This window comes from Heloderma suspectum, chromosome 5, assembly GCF_057233095.1.
Source record: "Heloderma suspectum isolate Gila_16-S chromosome 5, 16-S_ref, whole genome shotgun sequence".
In the NCBI taxonomy this organism is placed as follows: Eukaryota; Metazoa; Chordata; class Lepidosauria; order Squamata; family Helodermatidae; genus Heloderma; species Heloderma suspectum.
The window spans coordinates 32,557,501-32,575,895 of NC_139462.1; the positions used below are offsets into that span (position 1 = coordinate 32,557,501).

General features: G+C 44.3%; 1 protein-coding gene across 3 annotated transcripts in view; it reads right to left on the reverse strand.

Annotated features, from left to right (window-relative positions):
• The window catches only part of LOC146343742 (alcohol dehydrogenase 1A), a 21,980-nt gene extending 9,319 nt beyond the window's left edge, over positions 1-12,661 (reverse strand). For all 3 annotated transcript variants that reach the window (XR_014792016.1, XR_014792017.1, XM_084855704.1), the window contains exons 1-5: positions 12,511-12,661; positions 7,460-7,561; positions 5,923-6,061; positions 3,698-3,785; positions 79-298 (exon numbers count right to left, since the gene is read on the reverse strand). Coding sequence is in view for 1 of the 3 variants with exons in the window: in XM_084855704.1 (XP_084711830.1) it covers positions 79-298; positions 3,698-3,785; positions 5,923-6,061; positions 7,460-7,561; positions 12,511-12,528 (567 nt within the window). In the remaining 2 variants the exon portion in view is untranslated. The remainder of the gene's footprint in view (positions 1-78; positions 299-3,697; positions 3,786-5,922; positions 6,062-7,459; positions 7,562-12,510) is intronic.
• Positions 12,662-18,395: the final 5,734 nt, after the last annotated feature.

Here is an 18,395-nt window from a genome sequence, read left to right on the forward strand (position 1 = left end):
ACCTCTGCTGATTGATAGCAAATTGTAATTGAACCAAAGCAATAGGTATATTCTAGAAACACCTGCTCTAGAACTCACCTGGGCTGTTTTAACAGCTGCTCCATAACCAGTAGAAAACCCGCAGCCAATCAGACACACTTTTTCCAAAGGGGCAGCAGCATCAATTTTGACCACTGAGTTCTCGTGCACCACCGTATATTCTGTGAAGGTGCTGGTGCTAATGAAATGGTGCAGGCTCTTCCCCTTGCAAGTGAACCTGGTGGTGCCATCAGGCATCAAGCCACGAGCTCTATTAAGGCTGTTGAAAGAAGATACACAGAGATAGGAAAATAAGATTTTATAAAATGGGATCTTGCTAAAATGGGATCAGGGACAAACTGAACACAAGATTAAATGTCTTTTTGCATTGCTAGGAAAGTTTGCATGTAGGGAAATGTTACCATTTCTTCCCCTGCTGTGGTCCTGAAGAAATAACTTCTTTAAGTCTGCAACCCTATATACACTTACCTGGGAGCATGGGCGTTGTTAAACACAAGCCTACCTGGGCAAGGGCCCTGGTTATTTCAATGTCCCAGATCTTTAAAGCTGGCCCTAGTTGCCATCATCTGCCTTAATACAAGCCTGCTTCTTCCCTCTGACCTCAGTAGCCTTGTAGTAACTAGGAGACCTTAGGACTCACTCCCTTAGCAGACTAATAGGGAGTGTAGCATGAAGGTACCAGCCTTTTAAGCTAGAGGGGAGACTTCCCCCTTTCCTTCCAGAGCCTGTTCATTATTTTCATTAAGTCCAGAGACCAAAATTGCTTAGCAGCACCATTGCCACCCAGCTTTCTGACTCCATAGAGACCTGCTCAGCTAATTGCTACTAGGCAATTGCACTAGTGCCCTGGGCCATTGAAAGGCAGCGAGGAAGAGCAGGTGCATTGTCTGCGCACGTATCAAATGGAGTGCCGGAGGCCTTCCTCGTCTGTTGCTTCCTCCAGGCTGACCCAAGCCTCTTACTTTGGATGAAAACAGAAGTAGGTTTGCTTGCAAACATGGTTTGAATGAGGAGCAATGTCTGAATTTGGGGCAAGCCGGCAAGGTAATATATGAGCATATGGCTTGCTTCAGTGTGTCTGGAGCTCTTTGGCTCTGCAATAACCTTTTTGGAGTGCATCTGTTTTTTGCATGACCCATGTGGCCAGATTATGGTGGGTGCATGGTCCTCCTTGGCATCAGGGGATTGCACTAGGCTAGAGAAAGGTGAAGAGATGTGGGAGGAGGACAGGGGCTTCTTGCTCTTTTGTGTTCAAAGGCCACAATGCCTTGTGACACCTTAAACACTTACAAATTTACTGTGACAGAGTAAGATTTCGTAGACAGGAATCCACCGTACAGAAAGTTATTTTGAAAGATGTTGCTTTTTATGAAACTGGAGAAAAATGGCACTTGCTAAAATAAAAGTACAGGAGAGCTGATGATCTCTGCTGCATTGGATCCCCCTGGACTAGTTGGCTTTTTGCCCACATGTGCTTCCCCCCCCCACCTCCCTTGAATCTTTCTGCCTGAGATGTGTGGTTTTTTTTTTAAAAAAATCAAATGCCATCATCTCTCTTTTCCTTAGGAGACAGGGTCCTTTAAAGACACACACACACACACACACACACACACACACACACACGAGCCTGAGGCAGATGCCGCAGACAGCTGATTTGGGACATCATGAAAAAAGCAGTAAATTATTAATTTTAAATGTATTACTTCTTATTGTATTTTCACTGCCAGGGAAGGGGAGAAGTGCTTGTAGGATTTTCTGTCCCAAGGCCAAAACAACTTTATTGTCTTGCTGTGCACCTTGACTGGGATGGGGGCAGGGGTTGGAGGAGGGTGCCAATTGCTGCTTGGCCTCAGGCAGCAAAATGTCTGGGGGGGGGGGCAGCCCTAGACATGGCTACAGAGACCTATGGAGTAGGAAAAGGTAGCTGAGATGGTACGGGAAATTATGCTGGGAAGGGAAACAAGTAGGGGTAGAGAGAGATCTGTGGATGGGGAAACCTATCCAACTGACTGTGTAATCCTAAACATGTTTACTCAGAAGTAAGTCATGCTACATTCAATGGGATTTACTCCCAGGTAAGTGTATGGAGGATTGGAGTCTTACTCCTGAGTTAAATGTGCTCAGAGCTGCAACCTGCATTATCCACCCTGAAGATAATTCTAATATCTGGAACTAGAGAGAAACCAGGGGATTGATAACTCTGATAATTTAAAAAACAAACAACCTAAAAGAAAAGTAGTCCATGAGAAATCAAGACCCCAAATCCACAGTTGGGCAATGCCTTTATTAGGAATGTTGATTAGTCCTAATAAAGGTATCCATAGCATCATTTTGGTACTTTAAGAGTTATATAATGATGAGCTTGCTAAAAAGGTAATATTGCAACGTTTAGTGTTGAATTTAGGATTTCAAGAAGTTAGAGCCCAAGACCTGTGTTAAAAAGGTGTTCTGGAAATCCAGAAACTACAAAAAATAGTATTTGAAATGAAATGAGGAGCCCGGCCCCCTCTGGAGGTGGCGCTCTCCTAGTCCTCACCTGGTCTACTGACCAGGAGCAGCAAAGCTGTTTCCTCTAGTCCTGAGGTCTCTGCCCAGTGCTGTTGTGCTCACTGGTGATGGGGGAGAAGAGTAAGTGAGGATTTACTCAGAAGTAAATCCCACTATATTTAATGGGTGTTACTCCCATTACTAAATTACAGTAATTATTTCTAGTTATGCATATAAATGTGCATATGTAAATTAGCATATGCAAACTTATGCAATTTTGTTGTCCTATGGGCCCGAGCGCAGATCTTTTAGGTACTTAGCACTGCCCCTGCCTGGGAGTAAGTCCCACTGAACTAAATGAAGCTTATTTCTGAGTAAGCATGTATAGGATTGCACTTTAAATTGCTGCTTGCACTGGAAGCAAAGCACGCATTGGTGCCAATGGGAAATTTCTTCCCAATACAAATATCAGCTTCGGCGGAGGAGAGATTTTCCTCAGGACCATAACAGGGAAGGGAAAGGGTTAAAGCCACTGTGGTTCCAATGATTATCAGCCCCCACGTGCTATTTGCATTTTAATGGAACCTGCATGCTAAACGCAAAGACGCATTTAATGTCACACGTAGTTTGATCACACCCCAGCATATTGCAGTAGACAAAATGCTAGACAGGGGGACCCGAGTTCAAATTCCTGTGCTTCTTTAAAGCTCATTGGGTGGTCTTGGGCAAGTCAGTCTCCCTCAGCCCAACCTCAATCTTCCCCCACCCCTGTTCTCCTGGCACTCAGGAGATCAGGAGGGTGAGTGGTTTAAATACTGCAGAAGTGAGCGAATGAGAAGTCATAAACTCCAGAAGGGCTGTTTAACTTCTAATCTTTTGCTTGATCTATTCAAAGTTTCTTGGCTTCACCTCTAATCACTTGCTGGAACTATTCGCTGTTGGCTGGCTTGTGAGACTCACAGGTGGCCCCAAGCCACTGAGGCAGGTGCTGGAGGCTTACTGAAGCCTAATGCCAATTGGAGGCATGTGAAAAAAGTACTAATACACAGACACGGGCTACATTTACTTTTATTCCTGCCTTGCTCGCTCCTTTTCATTTTGTTTAAACAATAACCATTAAATGATAAACTGAAATAATTGTGTTTGGAAACAAAACCATAACGAAACTCACTCATTTTCAGAGCACAAGTTGCCTTTGGTATTTTTGCAAGAGCTGCATTTTCCACACTGAGGAACAAAGAGGGGGATTACTTTGTCTCCTAGGATAAAAAATAAATAGTTATAACTTTTATAATCAGCCATGTGAGGACACATACAAATTATATAAATGACGTAAAACACACCTAAACAGTTCTGCCTTCGGTTGGGCTCTGGATCCTTAACAGGATGCAGTCAAGCATAAATATTTCTAGGTAATACACCTAAATATATTTGTGGTTGTCTACATCCTGCTATGGATACTTAGTCCTGGTATGGGAATTGTGAACGCCAACTGTATGCATGCCTACTCAAAATAAGTCCTACTGAGTCCAATGTGACTTAATTTAAAGTGAGTATGCATAGGATCTACAAAGAGAAAACTCTCTGGAAAAGACCCTGATGCTGGGAAAGACTGAAGGCAAAAGGAGAAGGGGACGGCAGAGGATGAGATGGCTAGATAGCATCACCGATGCAATGAATATGAACTTGAGCACACTCTGGGAGAGAGCGCAGGACAGGAAGGCCTAGCGTGCTATGGTCCATGGGGTCACGAAGAGTCGGACACGACTGAACAACAAATGCATAGGATCACAACCTTCATATGTTACTTTGATTTTGGCCTAACCAGAATTTTATGCACTTTTAAATGCAATGACTTAGGTACCCTGTAGGACAGATAGTTGGAGATGGAAGTCGACTTGGGGAAGGATCAAATGTACACCTATTTTAAGACAGCTAGATAAGCAGAAACCTTTAAGAACTGCAGAGCCCTATGTCTCACTATCAATTCAATTGGTTTTTATATCCAACTAACTTCCTTCCTGCATTTCTGGAATGTGTTAAGAGGTAAAACACTTGTTGAAGCATATGATGTGGGCATCCCAACTCTGGTGGCTTCTTTCTAGTTGGAAGTCATTGCTCACATACATTTTGTTTTTGAAAAATCTGTGATAATTGAGGATGTCCATGCACTTTTAAATTATATGCCTGTGATGGGGGGGATTTACAGGTGGAGAGCAAAAGTGGTCTTTGAGAGCCCTTACAGTTGCAAAGGGACTCATTTTTCCAGGCTGGAAGGATAAACACCCATGATGTAACGGTCAGAGCAGTCAGACAATGGAACCAATTCCCTAGAGGGGTGCTGGGCTCTCTGTCACTGGAAGGATTCCAGCATAGTCTGGACAGCAATCTGTCAGGGGGGTGTCTCCATGAGTGATTTACTCCGAGCTGTCTGTGTTTGGAGGTCGTTAAAGATAGATGACGTCATGGCCATCCAGCAGCCACCCTGGAGCTTATCAGGGAAACGCCGGATTTCCTGAGACTGCTTAAAGTCCGATTCTTTTCCTCAAGTTGGGTTTTCCCTGGTATAGTTGCTGTGGGCCTCAGCCCCCACATTGACCTTGGGTATGCTAGCCCTGCCCAGGGGTGTGCCTTTCACCATGCCCCTGGTCAAGGGGTGTTTCCTGTCCCTGTGTTTCCCGTCCTTGCATTTCCCAGCACAAACCAATTTGTGTCTACTCAGAAGTAACTCCCATTGTGCTCAATTAGGCTTGTTCCCTGAATGCCCACATCAGAATTTACAGAGATCCCCCTCAATTGAAATGGCACAGTTTAAAGCACAAAGTCCCTAAAGGCTGTAAAGTGTGATCTCAAGGCTCCGATTCTCGTTGTTTGGTTTATTGCCTTAGGAAGTAACTACTTCACACTATCGTTATAGAGATCTTGCACAGCATCGGGTTAGAAAGGGGGCTGGTTTCCCATCCCTGTGTTCCCCCCCCCCTTTCCCAGCACAAGCATATATGTGTTTACTCAGATGTAACTCCCATTGTGGGAGGCTTGCTCCTGAAATGCAAGTGCATCTGGAGTTTCAGGGGGGAGGGGGGGAGCCTCTTATTGGTTTTACCTCACTTATTTGTTTTCTTATTTTACTTTTGGCTCCACCCCCTTTTACCTTTGGCCCCACGCACCACTGGAATGCAGTCCCTGTGAGCTTCTTCAAAATTGAATTTGGCTGAAAGAGGTTCTCCACTCCTGCTCTACTTGCCCACACAGAACAAAAATATTTACATTGTGATGCATGTGGTATTTATTTTTCTACACACTGACATTTATGCTAGGAGGCCAGAGTACCCATGTCATGTGTGAAGTAGCTCTCCGCGTCTTTTGAGAAAGCTCCCCTCCCATCTTTTCGCATACCTGTTTTCACACAAGTCACTCCCTCTCCAACACTCTCCACAACCCCAGCTGCTTCATGGCCCAGAATGATTGGGAAAGGCATAGCAAATGCACCACTGATCACGTGGTCATCTGAGCGACAGATCCCTGTGGCCAAAATCTGCACAAAATGAAATTGTACTTCAGGGTAGGAAGAAATGATTTCCTAAAATGGCGATTTCCTAAAACCATGTATATGTGACTATGCTGTCTCCATGCCTATGTGCCCTGCGTATAGAAACTTTTCAGCCAGTTTCGCTCAAGCCTCTTTAAATCCAACAAACATTTCTTTATTGAACAATCTCTTTCAATGTAACAAAAAGAAATAATAACTCACAGTCCACAGGAAATAAGGAGGTTATCATAAGTGAAAGTTGGGTCCAGTGGGAAATTATTGGTGGATGCTGGATAAAAAGGGGTGAGGCCTGGTAAAAACAGTATTTTCTCCCAGGTTTTCTGAGCTGCGTGCTTCTTTGCTGACTATGGGCATCTCTACACCAGCCTAAAATCCCACATTTAAAATGGGACTTTCTGCTTCCGTTTTAAATGCAGGATCACAATTAACTCCCTCTACATGTGCTTCCTTTTTCCCTTCCCCTTTCTCCCTCCTTCTCCCTGTATCTGAGTCTTCCCTTATCTTTCATTGATCTCACTCCACTTTTTGCTGCTTTAACTCTTTTGACGAGGGAACTGGAGCTGAAGCTGAACACAACGGGGTGATTTGATAGCTCATTATCTGCAATCTATTTGAAAACAGAACAAAGGGCATTTAGTGCAGGAGATGCCTGGGATGATCACTGCATCATGTAAAGAGCCCCCAAATTTCTGTGAAGGAGCAATCTCAATTGCAGGATAATAGCCTGATGTGAAGGAGCCCTCAGTGTGAAGGAGCCCTAGGCTAAAAGTAAGGAAAGATTCCCACCCAAAGGAAAGTCTGCACTAGTTCATCTCAGACTGCTAGGATCCAGCTACAACCGGCCTGGTGAGCAGATCCTTGGCTTCTCCACCCACAGTATACACATATACATTTCTTATACTTTAATACAATACAGAGCTGGGGGCAGCACAGTGACACTTGAATGGAAAAACATGCATAGAATTGCATCCTAAGGCACCTTCCTATGATGAGCTCCCTGGAGGCTTTGAGAGAAGTGTATGTGAATAAAGAGTATGTGTCCTCAACGATTTTTTTGGCCAATGAGTTAAACATTCTTCCTTCCTTCCTTCCTTCCTTCCTTCCTTCCTTCCTTCCTGAATTTATAAACTGCCCTATATCTAAAAAAGATTCCTCAGTGTTGAACAGTAAACAAAAACAATAATCAAAATAGACCATGTCAAGGGGCCATAGGATTGCACCCTTAATTTGATTCCATTTCCCCCACCCTCCTGTAATAGTAATCATCTGATATGTATCTAAATATTTTCAATGAACTTCTTTTAAAAAAGAAGAAAAAGAACAACGCTGCAAGATGAAGCTTAAATTGGTTTAGAATCCATCAGCATTATCTTTTTGGTTTACCTTAATGCGAACTTCATGAGCCTTTGGGGGAGCTACTTCAATTTCCTCAATGCTCAAGGGTTTTTTAAGCTCCCAAGCAATGGCTGCTTTGCATTTAATGACCTGTAAAACCAAGAGAAAGGATCAAATCGCTTTTGCTATTTCTGTTACAACTGAACAAGCTTAGAAATCGTAATTTGCTTGCAGCAGGTTATTTACACATGTGATGAACATGCCTTGCGGTGCAGACATTCTGAGCCAAGTTTAGACAGGACATCAGGAGAATGACTCATTTAATTGTGATGTACCATTTCAGCCTATAATAATGTTGCTTGAACTTTTTAAACCAAATTAAACCAAATGCACACTGCTCATTAATTTTTTTTAACTGCTACAAAATGTATTTGCAAAATATTGGGGAAATCTAAAAACACCCTCATGCAAAAAATGGATTAGGAGAATCTGACAAATAACTTAATTGCCCAAGTTAATTGAAACTATACAGGTAAGGGATGGGAGATGAGGTGAAGGGCTGTTCTGTCACTGAAAATTGACTTAATTGCCTGGTGCCTCAGTTTACCTGTGTGTGAAATGGGTTTCCTGGTCTCCCATCTCCCTTTAATTTAAATCTTGGAGAAGTGGGCTTGTCTACAAATTCCTTTCTCTGTGTTGTGACATATTCTGGATAAATTGGGGTGCTTTTCAAGCTACAGAGGGAGCAATCCTATGGCAGCCAGTGGGTAGATGGCCATAGGATATGTCGGTTTCTGGGAACCGACCTCAAAGCCCGTGCTCCGAAGTCGGTTCCCAGAGAACCGACCTTCCCTTGCTCCTGCACTACCTTGCAGGCAGTGAGAACTGCCCCGTGCTCCACACTCGGAAGAGGAGCATGGAGCGGAGAAAACGGGGCATTCTGGGGGGTGTTCCGGGGTGCGGAAGGCAGAAAAGCCGGTATGACACATCCTATGTGTCATCCAGCAGCTGCTTCTGAGATCGGCTGTCTAGCCGCAAATGCAGAGCGGCTGAAACGCGGAGGGGATGATCCCCTCCACACTTCTCCTGCCCTGCACTGGATAGGCAGCCACCTCCAAACCCCATAGGACAGATTGTGCACTTAAAAAGAAAAGCTTACTCTGTTGGTTCTGTGAACTTAGTATGCTGTGATTATGTAACCCAAACTCACTCTCTCTTGCAGTCATTGACTTTAATTGCCCGTTGCCTTAGTTTGCCTGTGTGTGAAAAACGTCCCCCCCCCCCCGTTGCTTTCAATAAGTGGGCTTTGCCACAGACAGCTTTCTCTGTGTTGTTAATCTACAGAAATTCCTTGGGAGGGGGGTGTTGGTGGGTTGAACTGTGTAGCAAAAGGCTTGCATATAGCAAAATAGGTGCCCTTGGGTACACCTCTGGTGACACCCCTATGACATTACTGGAACTTGCCCCCCATGACATCACCAGGGCTCACCCCAGGGCTCAAGTTTGGGCCCTGAAATCTCAGGGCCTAGGATGTTCCGGCCCTGCCAACCCTAGCCAGCCCTGATCCCATCCACAAGGGCCAGATATGCCAGGAAACTTCAGGCTTTCTGGACATTTCAGGTGCAGCAGTGGGAGAACCAACAATTCACCAGTGTCCCCTTTGGATGTATTGAGTGCTTTGTCTTTCTCAGGGAGCCTGGCTTTCTTCCAAGACCATCCCATAGGAAGTTGGCTGCCAGCTTTGCAGACCCCTGCACAGACCACAGGGCTTTGGAGCGATGGGCTAGAGAGATCCCTCATGAAAGAGACCAGAGGTTGCCTCTTACCCCAGTCTTGCTACAGTTGCTCTAGGGGACTCTCCCTGCAGAGCGTGCTTTGACTTTGCTTAAATCAAATGCAGTTCAATTCAATCCATTCTCGTTTTCCACATTCACTCAGATGGTTGCCCCTGTTGGAGCAACGGAGACTGGTGGCCAGCCAGGTCATGCACTCAGAAGCAGGAGGGGTGTTGTGAGCAGCCGCTTTTTTGGTGCTCGAGTCTTCTTTGCAGTTCTGCTGATTTGGGAGTATTTTAAATACTCCTTTTCTCAAGTCTTTGCACCATGTGGGAAAATATGCTGGTTGACTACATGGGCATGTTTCCAAGCTATCCGCTTCACTTTGTTTGCAACTTTGTTGCAATGTTTCCCCAATCCTATCTTCACCTTTTCCTGTTTCCACAGCCCTTAAAGACCCAGCTTATCATTGCTGTAGCCTGGGGCCTGTACTGTTTCCACTGAGCTCTAATCGATTTATTTTCTTGATGGCTGGGTGGAGTCTGAGTGGAGTCTGGGTTGGGTCTGATTACCTCATCAGTGTTCCCACCTCTTCGGCTGTGTTTTCAGGACAATGGAAGGAGAAGCTAATGGAGGAGTACCGGATTTTTTAAAAAAGGAATCAGTTTTGCTGTGAAGAGAGGCTTCCCCCCTCCCCCTTTCCCCTGAAAGTCCAGATGCACCTGCATTGCAGGAGTAAGCCTCACTGAGCACAATGGGAGTTACTTCCGAGTAGACACACATATGCTTGTGCTGGAAAAGAGAGCACTAACACAAAGATGGAAACCAGCCCCCATTTTAACACAGAGGACCTCATTGACCACAATGGGAGTTACTTCTGACGAGACAGTAATGGGTTTGTTGTGGGAAAGAAACCAGTAAACATAAAGACAGAAACCATCCCCCATTGTAACCTGCAGGATATCTATAACAAAGGTGTGAATTACTTTCTTCCTAAGGCAATTCTTTGGAGCCTCGAGATCCCACTTGATCGCTTAATTGCACTTAAGGAATTGGGCTTAAAAGTGTGCCATTTCAATTGAGGGGGGATCTCTGTAAGTTCTGATGTGGGCATTCAAAGGCAAGCCTCATCAACTGCAATGGGAGTTACTTCTGAGGAGACACTAATAGGTTTGTTGTGGGGAAGCGATTGAAACCAGTCCCCATTTTAACACAAAGGATCTCTATAAGGAAGCTGCGATTGTGAAGGAGTTACGTCCTAAGGCAATGGACTGGAGCCTCGAGATCACGCTTAATTGCATTTAAGAAATGGAGGGCTTTGATATGTGCCAATTATTGAGGGGCTTCTCTGTCATTTCTGTGGTCACTGAGAGGGCAAGCCTCATTCACCACAATGGGAGAAATACCCCTTGACTGGGGTCATGGGCTGTGTTCTAGTGCTTATTTTCAATGATGTTTTAAAAGTTGGTCCCTTGGCATCCTGCTCCAAAATGGCAATGGAACTTCTGGAAAACAGGGAGGGAAAGGGTTGGGTCACTGAGGCCAGAGCAACACATCCACAAAGGCCAGGCTACACACTCCATGGGCAGGACCATGATACTGAACCCAGTGCAGTTGTGGAAACGGGTCAGTAATGGAGCTGAAGTAAACTGAAAAAGTTGGACTATAACCAGTCTCAGAAGAAGCGGTTTTCCACGTTAAAATGCAGGGCTGGTGCTGAATGGCCACAGCATCATGGAAACACAGAGACCCCACCGCGCAGCCAGGTTGGAGTAAATCGCTGGTGGAAACTCAACCCATGTCCTGGTGTACATGAACTTTATTTCGGGGGAAATCGCTCTTCTTGATGCCAAGGGACATTACCTTTCCTTCAGGGGTCTTGACCACCATGTTACCTGCTGCAGTCATGCGACCTTTGCCTCAGGCGCCAGGCTTATCTTGGAAGCTTGTTTGTTGTTTTCTCTCTTCCAAACTCCACTGATCAACCTATCTTGTTGTTCACATTCCTGCTCATCTTTGCATGTACACACACCCAGTTCTTCAGCCTTTTCCTTCTGGTAACTCTGCACATTCCATTTGGTAACTTTCTTCCACTCAAACTAACAGTCCTCCAACCCCAAGGGGGCCATTATATGATTTTAAGTACGACTATCTACAGGGTTGTAGTGAGGAAGGAATCAGGGGGCGGGGGGGGGGGGGCAGGGACAGAACCATGTATGCCTCCCTGAGTAGCTTGGAGGATGGGGTGGGGGGATATCAATAAATATTATGTCAATAAGCTTTGTATCTGCATTGCCTGTGGCCAGACTAAAATATCTCTGGATGTCATCTGATTTGCCCAGTCATGGATTATTTTGACATGTCATTTTAAAAAGAACGTGATACACTTCTCAGTGTATTTATGCATCCTGATGAAAAATAAAAGATAGAACAACTAAGCATAGGACCTCACTCCCCAGTCCTATATGATCATGAAGAATAAGAGGCATTTGAGAGTCAGACATAATGTACTGCTTCAATAATAAGAGTTCAAAGTTAAACACAAAGTGTGGCAGCAATCCAGCAAAAGTCAAGCATTGTTACATCAAATTGACTTCAGTGAAATGGGTTAAGCATGTGGAATCAGTGGGACTTAACATTGGCTGGGACACACCCTACACATATTTTAACTTGTAAGACCCTGATGAAACTCAATTGCTCTCAGGATTCCTCTAGACCAACGATCCTCAACCACCATGCTGGCTGAAGGTAATAGGAGTTGTACTCCAAAACAACTGAAGGGCACCAGGTTGGAGAAGGCTCCTGACCAGACCAAAATGAAGTTTAAACACTGTTCCCTTTCTCACACAACTTCTTGAGATACTGTACTAACTCATCCCTTCCCAAATTGATGGTCTCTTCCTGCCTAACACAACATACTTCATGAATATTGCTCCTCCAGCTACCATGTTTGCATTTTATAAGCTTTTGTGCTGAGCTCTGGCTCAGTAAGGCTACACTCCTATACCTACTTACCTTGGAGTAAGTGTCATTGTACTCAACAGGACTTACTTCTGAGTGGGCATCTGTAGGATTGCACTGTAGGGTTTATTGTTTCCAGCACTATTAGAATAACTATATTGCATAACTCTATATGTTGCATAAATGTCTATTCATAAAACAAATGTACAATTACACTTTAATTTCCGTGATAACAAAAATTAACAGAAGAATAAATAAAATAAAATTACGTGAAGAACCATTTCTTCAACAATAAACAGTAAATCAATATTAATGTTGAACTATGAACATCAGTGAAGAATAAATATGAACTTGTCCACTTACTTTGCCTACGGTACTCATAGCGCTCCTTCGTCAGTTTTGCAGTTCTCTCCTGCTCTCTGCGTTCTTGCTTCAGAAAATCAATAGCATGCACAAACTCCCTGCTATTCAATGGAAGCTGGGCAGATTGCTTTTCAGTTCTCCTGCAGCATACAATTGCACATACAGGACTTGATGCCTTTTAACCAAGCCCACTATATTCCCAAGTCCCACCCATGAGCCCAGAAAGGAAATACACTAGACCCCACCTCTATTGGCTCTCAATCCCACAGTCCAGCTTAGTAGCAATAACATTTTAGTAGTGGGTTGACATTTATTGCCGCCTTGCAAATAACCCCGTAAAAATTACTAGTTTGCAAAGGTTTTGCTAGTAGCTTGATAAGAAGCTACTAGGCAGCATTTTTATCATGACCATGGAGGACAGGAAGCCCTCTCCACTCCCACCATGACAATGTGGACTATTAGCATTTTTGCAGGCTAGTAAAAAAAAAAAAAAAAGATCTTCTACTGTGGGCTGGCACAGGAGGGATAGATAACTTTCTTGCCCCTGCTGCATTTAGTTGTGGAGGAAGAGACTTCTTCTGCAGTTAGCACAGAAACCAAGCAGACTGGAGGAGAGATGGAGGAATCGGGCCTTCCTCCACCAATCCTGCTCACTCACCTGCATGGAATTCCATTAACTCATCTAAATGGAACTTCTGGTCGCCTATGGTGACCAAGCGAGTTGTTAAAGGCAAGGCTGACATCAACGTATTTTAGGTAGGGCTATAAATTTGGAAACTTGCATTCAAAGGTGTGCCAAATAACACAACATCTTCCTGCTCCAATCATAGATGCATGAAAGAAAGGAATATAATTAATTCACTTTAATTCAGAGAAGAAAACTAAATGGTCTGGGCAATCCTATCTGCCACTCTGGAGAGCTTTGCCATCGGCACCTCTGAGACATCCAAAGCCCTGCTGGCCTTGAGAATGGCATTTCCACTCCTCTCTCTCCCCTCAGGGCCAGTGTTTTCCATTTACAGTGTTTTCCATTTACAGCTGACTTCCTGCCCATTGAAACCATAGATCATCAGCTGATTTGGAGGGGGGTCTCTGGGGGCCCCTCCTGGCATCCCCCTGGACAACTCTTGCATGCCTCCTTTTACCCCCTTGCCGATGTCAGAATTCCAACAACTGAAAGGAACTGCTGCTTTCCGAAGTGGCTTAGGGGGAATCTGAGATCGTGTCTCCCTTTCTGAGGGTGATCCTCTGTCTCCACCCTCAGAGGGGGCGATCTGAAGAATCCTATGGCCCCTGGGACACAATCAACAGGATTGCAGCCCCGCATATTTCTCTCTGGACTCATCTAATGAGAATGGAAGTGATGGAGAGATGGTACCCTGTTTCTGGAACACTCCTCTAGATATGTTCCCTTGGCACCAATGGTGTGCCAGGTGAAAATTTTTATTTCATAGAATCATAGAATAGTAGGGTTGGAAGGGACCTATAAGACCATTGAGTCCAACCCCCTTGAGCTAATGTTGATTGTTATATTGCCGTTCCTGTGCACTATCTGTATTTTACATTTGTTTTACACTGGTCTTTTTGCTATTTTTACTGTTCTTTTAACGTTGCTCTCAGTACCCTCAGGCATAGTTTGGAAACTGAAGATTTAGTTAGTAGCAGATTTTAGTTTACCAAGTCACTCGCTAGCTACAATTAACTTGCAGAAGAAAAACATGTAAAGAAAGCCTAGTGAGGGAGAGCATGCCAGCGTTTTGTAACACCATTGACCAAGTTAATGGACAGATAGGTACAATGTCAAATGTCTCTTAGGCTGCAATCCCTATGGTCCCTTGGAGGATGTCCCACTGGCCATAGGGTTAATCATATCTCCCCCTCTGAGAGTACCAAGAGAGGTTTCAGGCATGGAGGAGTAAATGGCATATGCCTATATAGAAACATTACCAAGTTTAGAAGAGTTTTCCCCATGAAAACTGCTGTGCTGGAGAAAATCCAGCCTGATAAATTACCACAGCAATGAATGTTTCCACAAGTGTTTTCCGCCACTTTTTATCATATTTTGCAAAACGTGAATTGAACCAATAAAAAATCCCTTACAGAGAGGAGAGGCCTGTTTTCAAAAGTCTTGGCAAAAGCCAGTGATGTAAAACAGAAGCATATTTTACATCACTGTTAAGTCTTTCCTTCCATTTGCTAATTCATCATTTAATGAGAATGTTTTTGCACGCTGTGATTGGTAAAGTGAAAAGAAGGCGAGAACATGAGGGAAAGTTTTGGGCAGCCACTCAGGGTGCAATCCTATGCATGTTTAGACAAAAAAAGGTCCTACAACTCCCAGCATTCCACAGCCAGCTGTAGGATGTTTTTCTGTCTAAGTATGCATAGGATTCTACCCTTAGAGAGGGAAACATTCAGACTGTTGTCAGGTCTCAGGCTTTGGCCCTGAGAATCAGGCTTTGGGATGCAGTCTTAGGGCAGAAAATTACATCTCAGGATCATAAGCTAATTTGGCACACTGGCACACTTGATGGCTGCTTCTAAATGCACAGGCATGCCAGGCTAGTTAATGCTAAGGATGTACTGATTGTGTGAAATCTGTTCTGTCTGTGTTTCATGGATTGTCAGGCATGTTTCGTTCCATCCTCTGCCCATCACCAAAATTGATTTTTTTGTTTCCAAATTTGTACACATGCACATTAGCACAATTTTGCATATAAAAATGCGCAAATTTCCCCCAAACGTGCATTTTCATGCCTTAGCCTATGGGGGAAATATGCATTTTTGGCTGGTTTTTTTATTTTGAGTATTTTTCTACAACAGAACTTGCACAAATTTGGCAAAGTTAGAAAAATGGTCCACAAGTCTGCAGAATTCACCCAACAGGGGAAAAGCCAGTCCACTGCAGAATCCGCAGGTTAGATTCATGAAAATCATTTGGTTCCATTGTGGATTTCTCCAACATCCCTAGTTGATGCATGCCTACATCTGGTAATTATTGTACATGTGACCTGCACATGACACACCAACTGTTATATAAATAAGTAATGTTTTTCTCCTGATGACCCCATTTTTCTGGTCCTTGATATCTCTAGCCCTAACCATGTTCTTGAAGTAGGATGTGTCCTGCTCTAGACTGAGTCATGGCTCTTTGCAAGCAAACACAGGGAGCTATGCAATAAAATAGTCAATTTAGCAAGCAAATGGTCAAGCACACAGGTTTCAGTCCAGTTAGGGTTAGGCTAAGGCAGAAGTGGTCAAAATCCAGGCAGAAGTCAGAATATAAGGATAAAGCAACAACAGGCATGGTCAAGGAACAAACAAGAGGTCAAACACAGTAAATCAGCCAGGTATCTTACTCAGTACAGAAGCAAGGTCAAGAAATAGCCCAAGGGTCAGTAACACAGAGTATCCATCACAGGGCAAGATAGCAAAGGTATTATTTCCAGCAGCTCTCAAGTTATCAGTGAAAGGCAAGCTGATATAGCAGAAGCTATTAGAGCTCCACCCAGTGTTCAGCTGCTTGCTGTTAAGAGGCTTGTCAGATGCCCTCCTCATGAGGAGGGCCCAACACATGAGTAGCCCTCTTCAGTAAGCGAGTGCTCCTTCAACTGGCAACCAAAATCATGGACCTTAAAGCGCTGATGTTCTCAGGAGCTATGTGGCGGCCCGGCATCTTCCTCTGCCTTAGACGCTGAACTCTCTACCCCTCTTGGAGGCAGATTCAAAGGCATCACCCCCTGGGGGTTCCAGACTGTCTTGGTTAGGGCCAGGGTCCTAGGCACATTTAGACAGAAAAAAGTCCTAAACATGAAATATTATTTATTTCATTTCTATATCGCCCAATAGCCGAAGCTCTCTGGGGGTTCACAAAAGTTAAGATGGGGACCAACTTCAATTACTATATAAATGCAACACATCCAACTAGCCAAAAGGAACATGCATAGGATTGTCCTTTTAAGCAGAAAGACACTACATCATACCATAAGACTGTGACCAAGTGACATGTGTACCTGTTCAGTCTGCTGCCCAGGTGAGGGGCAACTTGAAGGACTCTGCTCTCCCTTTTTGTGGTTCATTATCCTTAAACCAGACTTGGGATGGACACCCCTTGAAATGTAAGACACCTTCAAAGCCAGGACTATCAACTGATACCCCTTCAAATGGAGTACTGTCCTCTAAAAAGTTGGACACGTGGCCACCCTATGACTTGATGGCTGTGGGCAGGGCAGGGCTATTCGCATTGCGATGCTACTCCATGCATAAGAGCCTCTAAACACGCTGTATGCATAGAAAACCAACCCTAGGGGTGCCATTTTTGGTGGCTTCATTGTATCAAGGGTAATGTGCCAGCGGCCCTGAATCAAAATGGCCCCTGCAGTTCTCTCGTGAAGAGACATTGGCTTAACAAACACACACCCAATAGTTTCATTATCCCAGTTGGTTGAAATGCAGCTGGGTCACTTGGCTGTAGGATGTATGACATTCATTACCTTCATGTATCTGAATACATAGTATCAAAGTGTAACATGAGCTCATTAATGTATGGCTAAATCAATTATCCACCCTGAGCCATTTCTCCCCAGTAATGGGACTTGCTCAACTATGTACACTATGTGAGTGCCAAAAAGTGGGGGGGAGGGGAGCTTCTCTCTAAACAAGTCTTTAAAAAAATAAAAAGTCAATGTCTGATTTAATTTTATTTTTTAATTTTTTTGCTTATTTGCCTTAAAATATACATACAGGCAAGGCATGTATAACTTGGCTGGCCTTGAGTATGATGTACTTTGGTGCCAGTGGGGGGAGAGGTCGGTTTGTCTTTTGCTGATCCACCTCAGGCAGCAAAAATGTCTTTGACCAGCCTGGTATTCTATAATCTCTTTAACCCAGATGTGTTGAAACTCCTTCAACCCAAGGGCCAAATTCAGAGAAGCTCTTTGGGGTAAGGGTGGGCAGGACTTAGAGCAAAAGGGACGGGGGCAAATTGCCAGCATATTTCAGCTTAAAGCTCTTACCGCCAGGACCTAAACTTTAGGAGGGGCATTTCAACCTTTTAGAATGGGGAAAAACCTGCACAGAAGCAGGGAAACTACCAAACATTTGGTGGTTGGAGGGGAGAGGGGTGGTATCAGGGGGAACCCCTGAAGGGCCAGATTAAGATCCTAGGCAAGCCGGACTTCTCCTCTTGGCTTGAGGTTCTGCTTTAACTGAACTGGAACCTGAAATGGTAACCCTGCACATTAGTCCAGGAAGTGGCAGTCACATTATGCAGCAATTATTAAAATATGCCTGTGTACTCTTCTCAGTGGAGCCATACAGTGGAGCTTCGGGGCCTCCAGCTGCTTTCCCCAACTGGTTAATGACTGCAGGCTTTCTCTTGAATGGCTCTCAGCCCTGATTTCTATTTGTTTTCTCCTTGTGTAAGCAAGTTCATTGCCTGTAACAGTCTGCAATCTTTGCACAGCCTCTTGGTCGCTTGCAGAATGCTTGCTCAATAGATCAGGTGTTACTATAATGAAATTTAATACACATACACGAGTTTGACATTTCGAATCAGCTCGGTAGATTATACATTGTTTTGGGGGGTGGGGTGGGGGGAGAGATTGCTCCAGATTTTCTATATTTTTATGACCACAACACGTATTTTCTTGGGCTACCACAGCCTACAAGACTTTGGGTAGCGGAGTGCAAGCACCCATACTCTTTTCCTGGGCTGAATCCGTCCATTTAAATGTGGCATACACAGTATATTCTCACACAGGTTCTGTTAAAAGGAATGGAATCTGCACTGAAACAATACAACCAACAGGTGGGTATGAATGGGCAGGGCAAAAACAAAGAATGGCAGCACTGGATTCCCTGAATAGCATTTGATACCCCTCCTA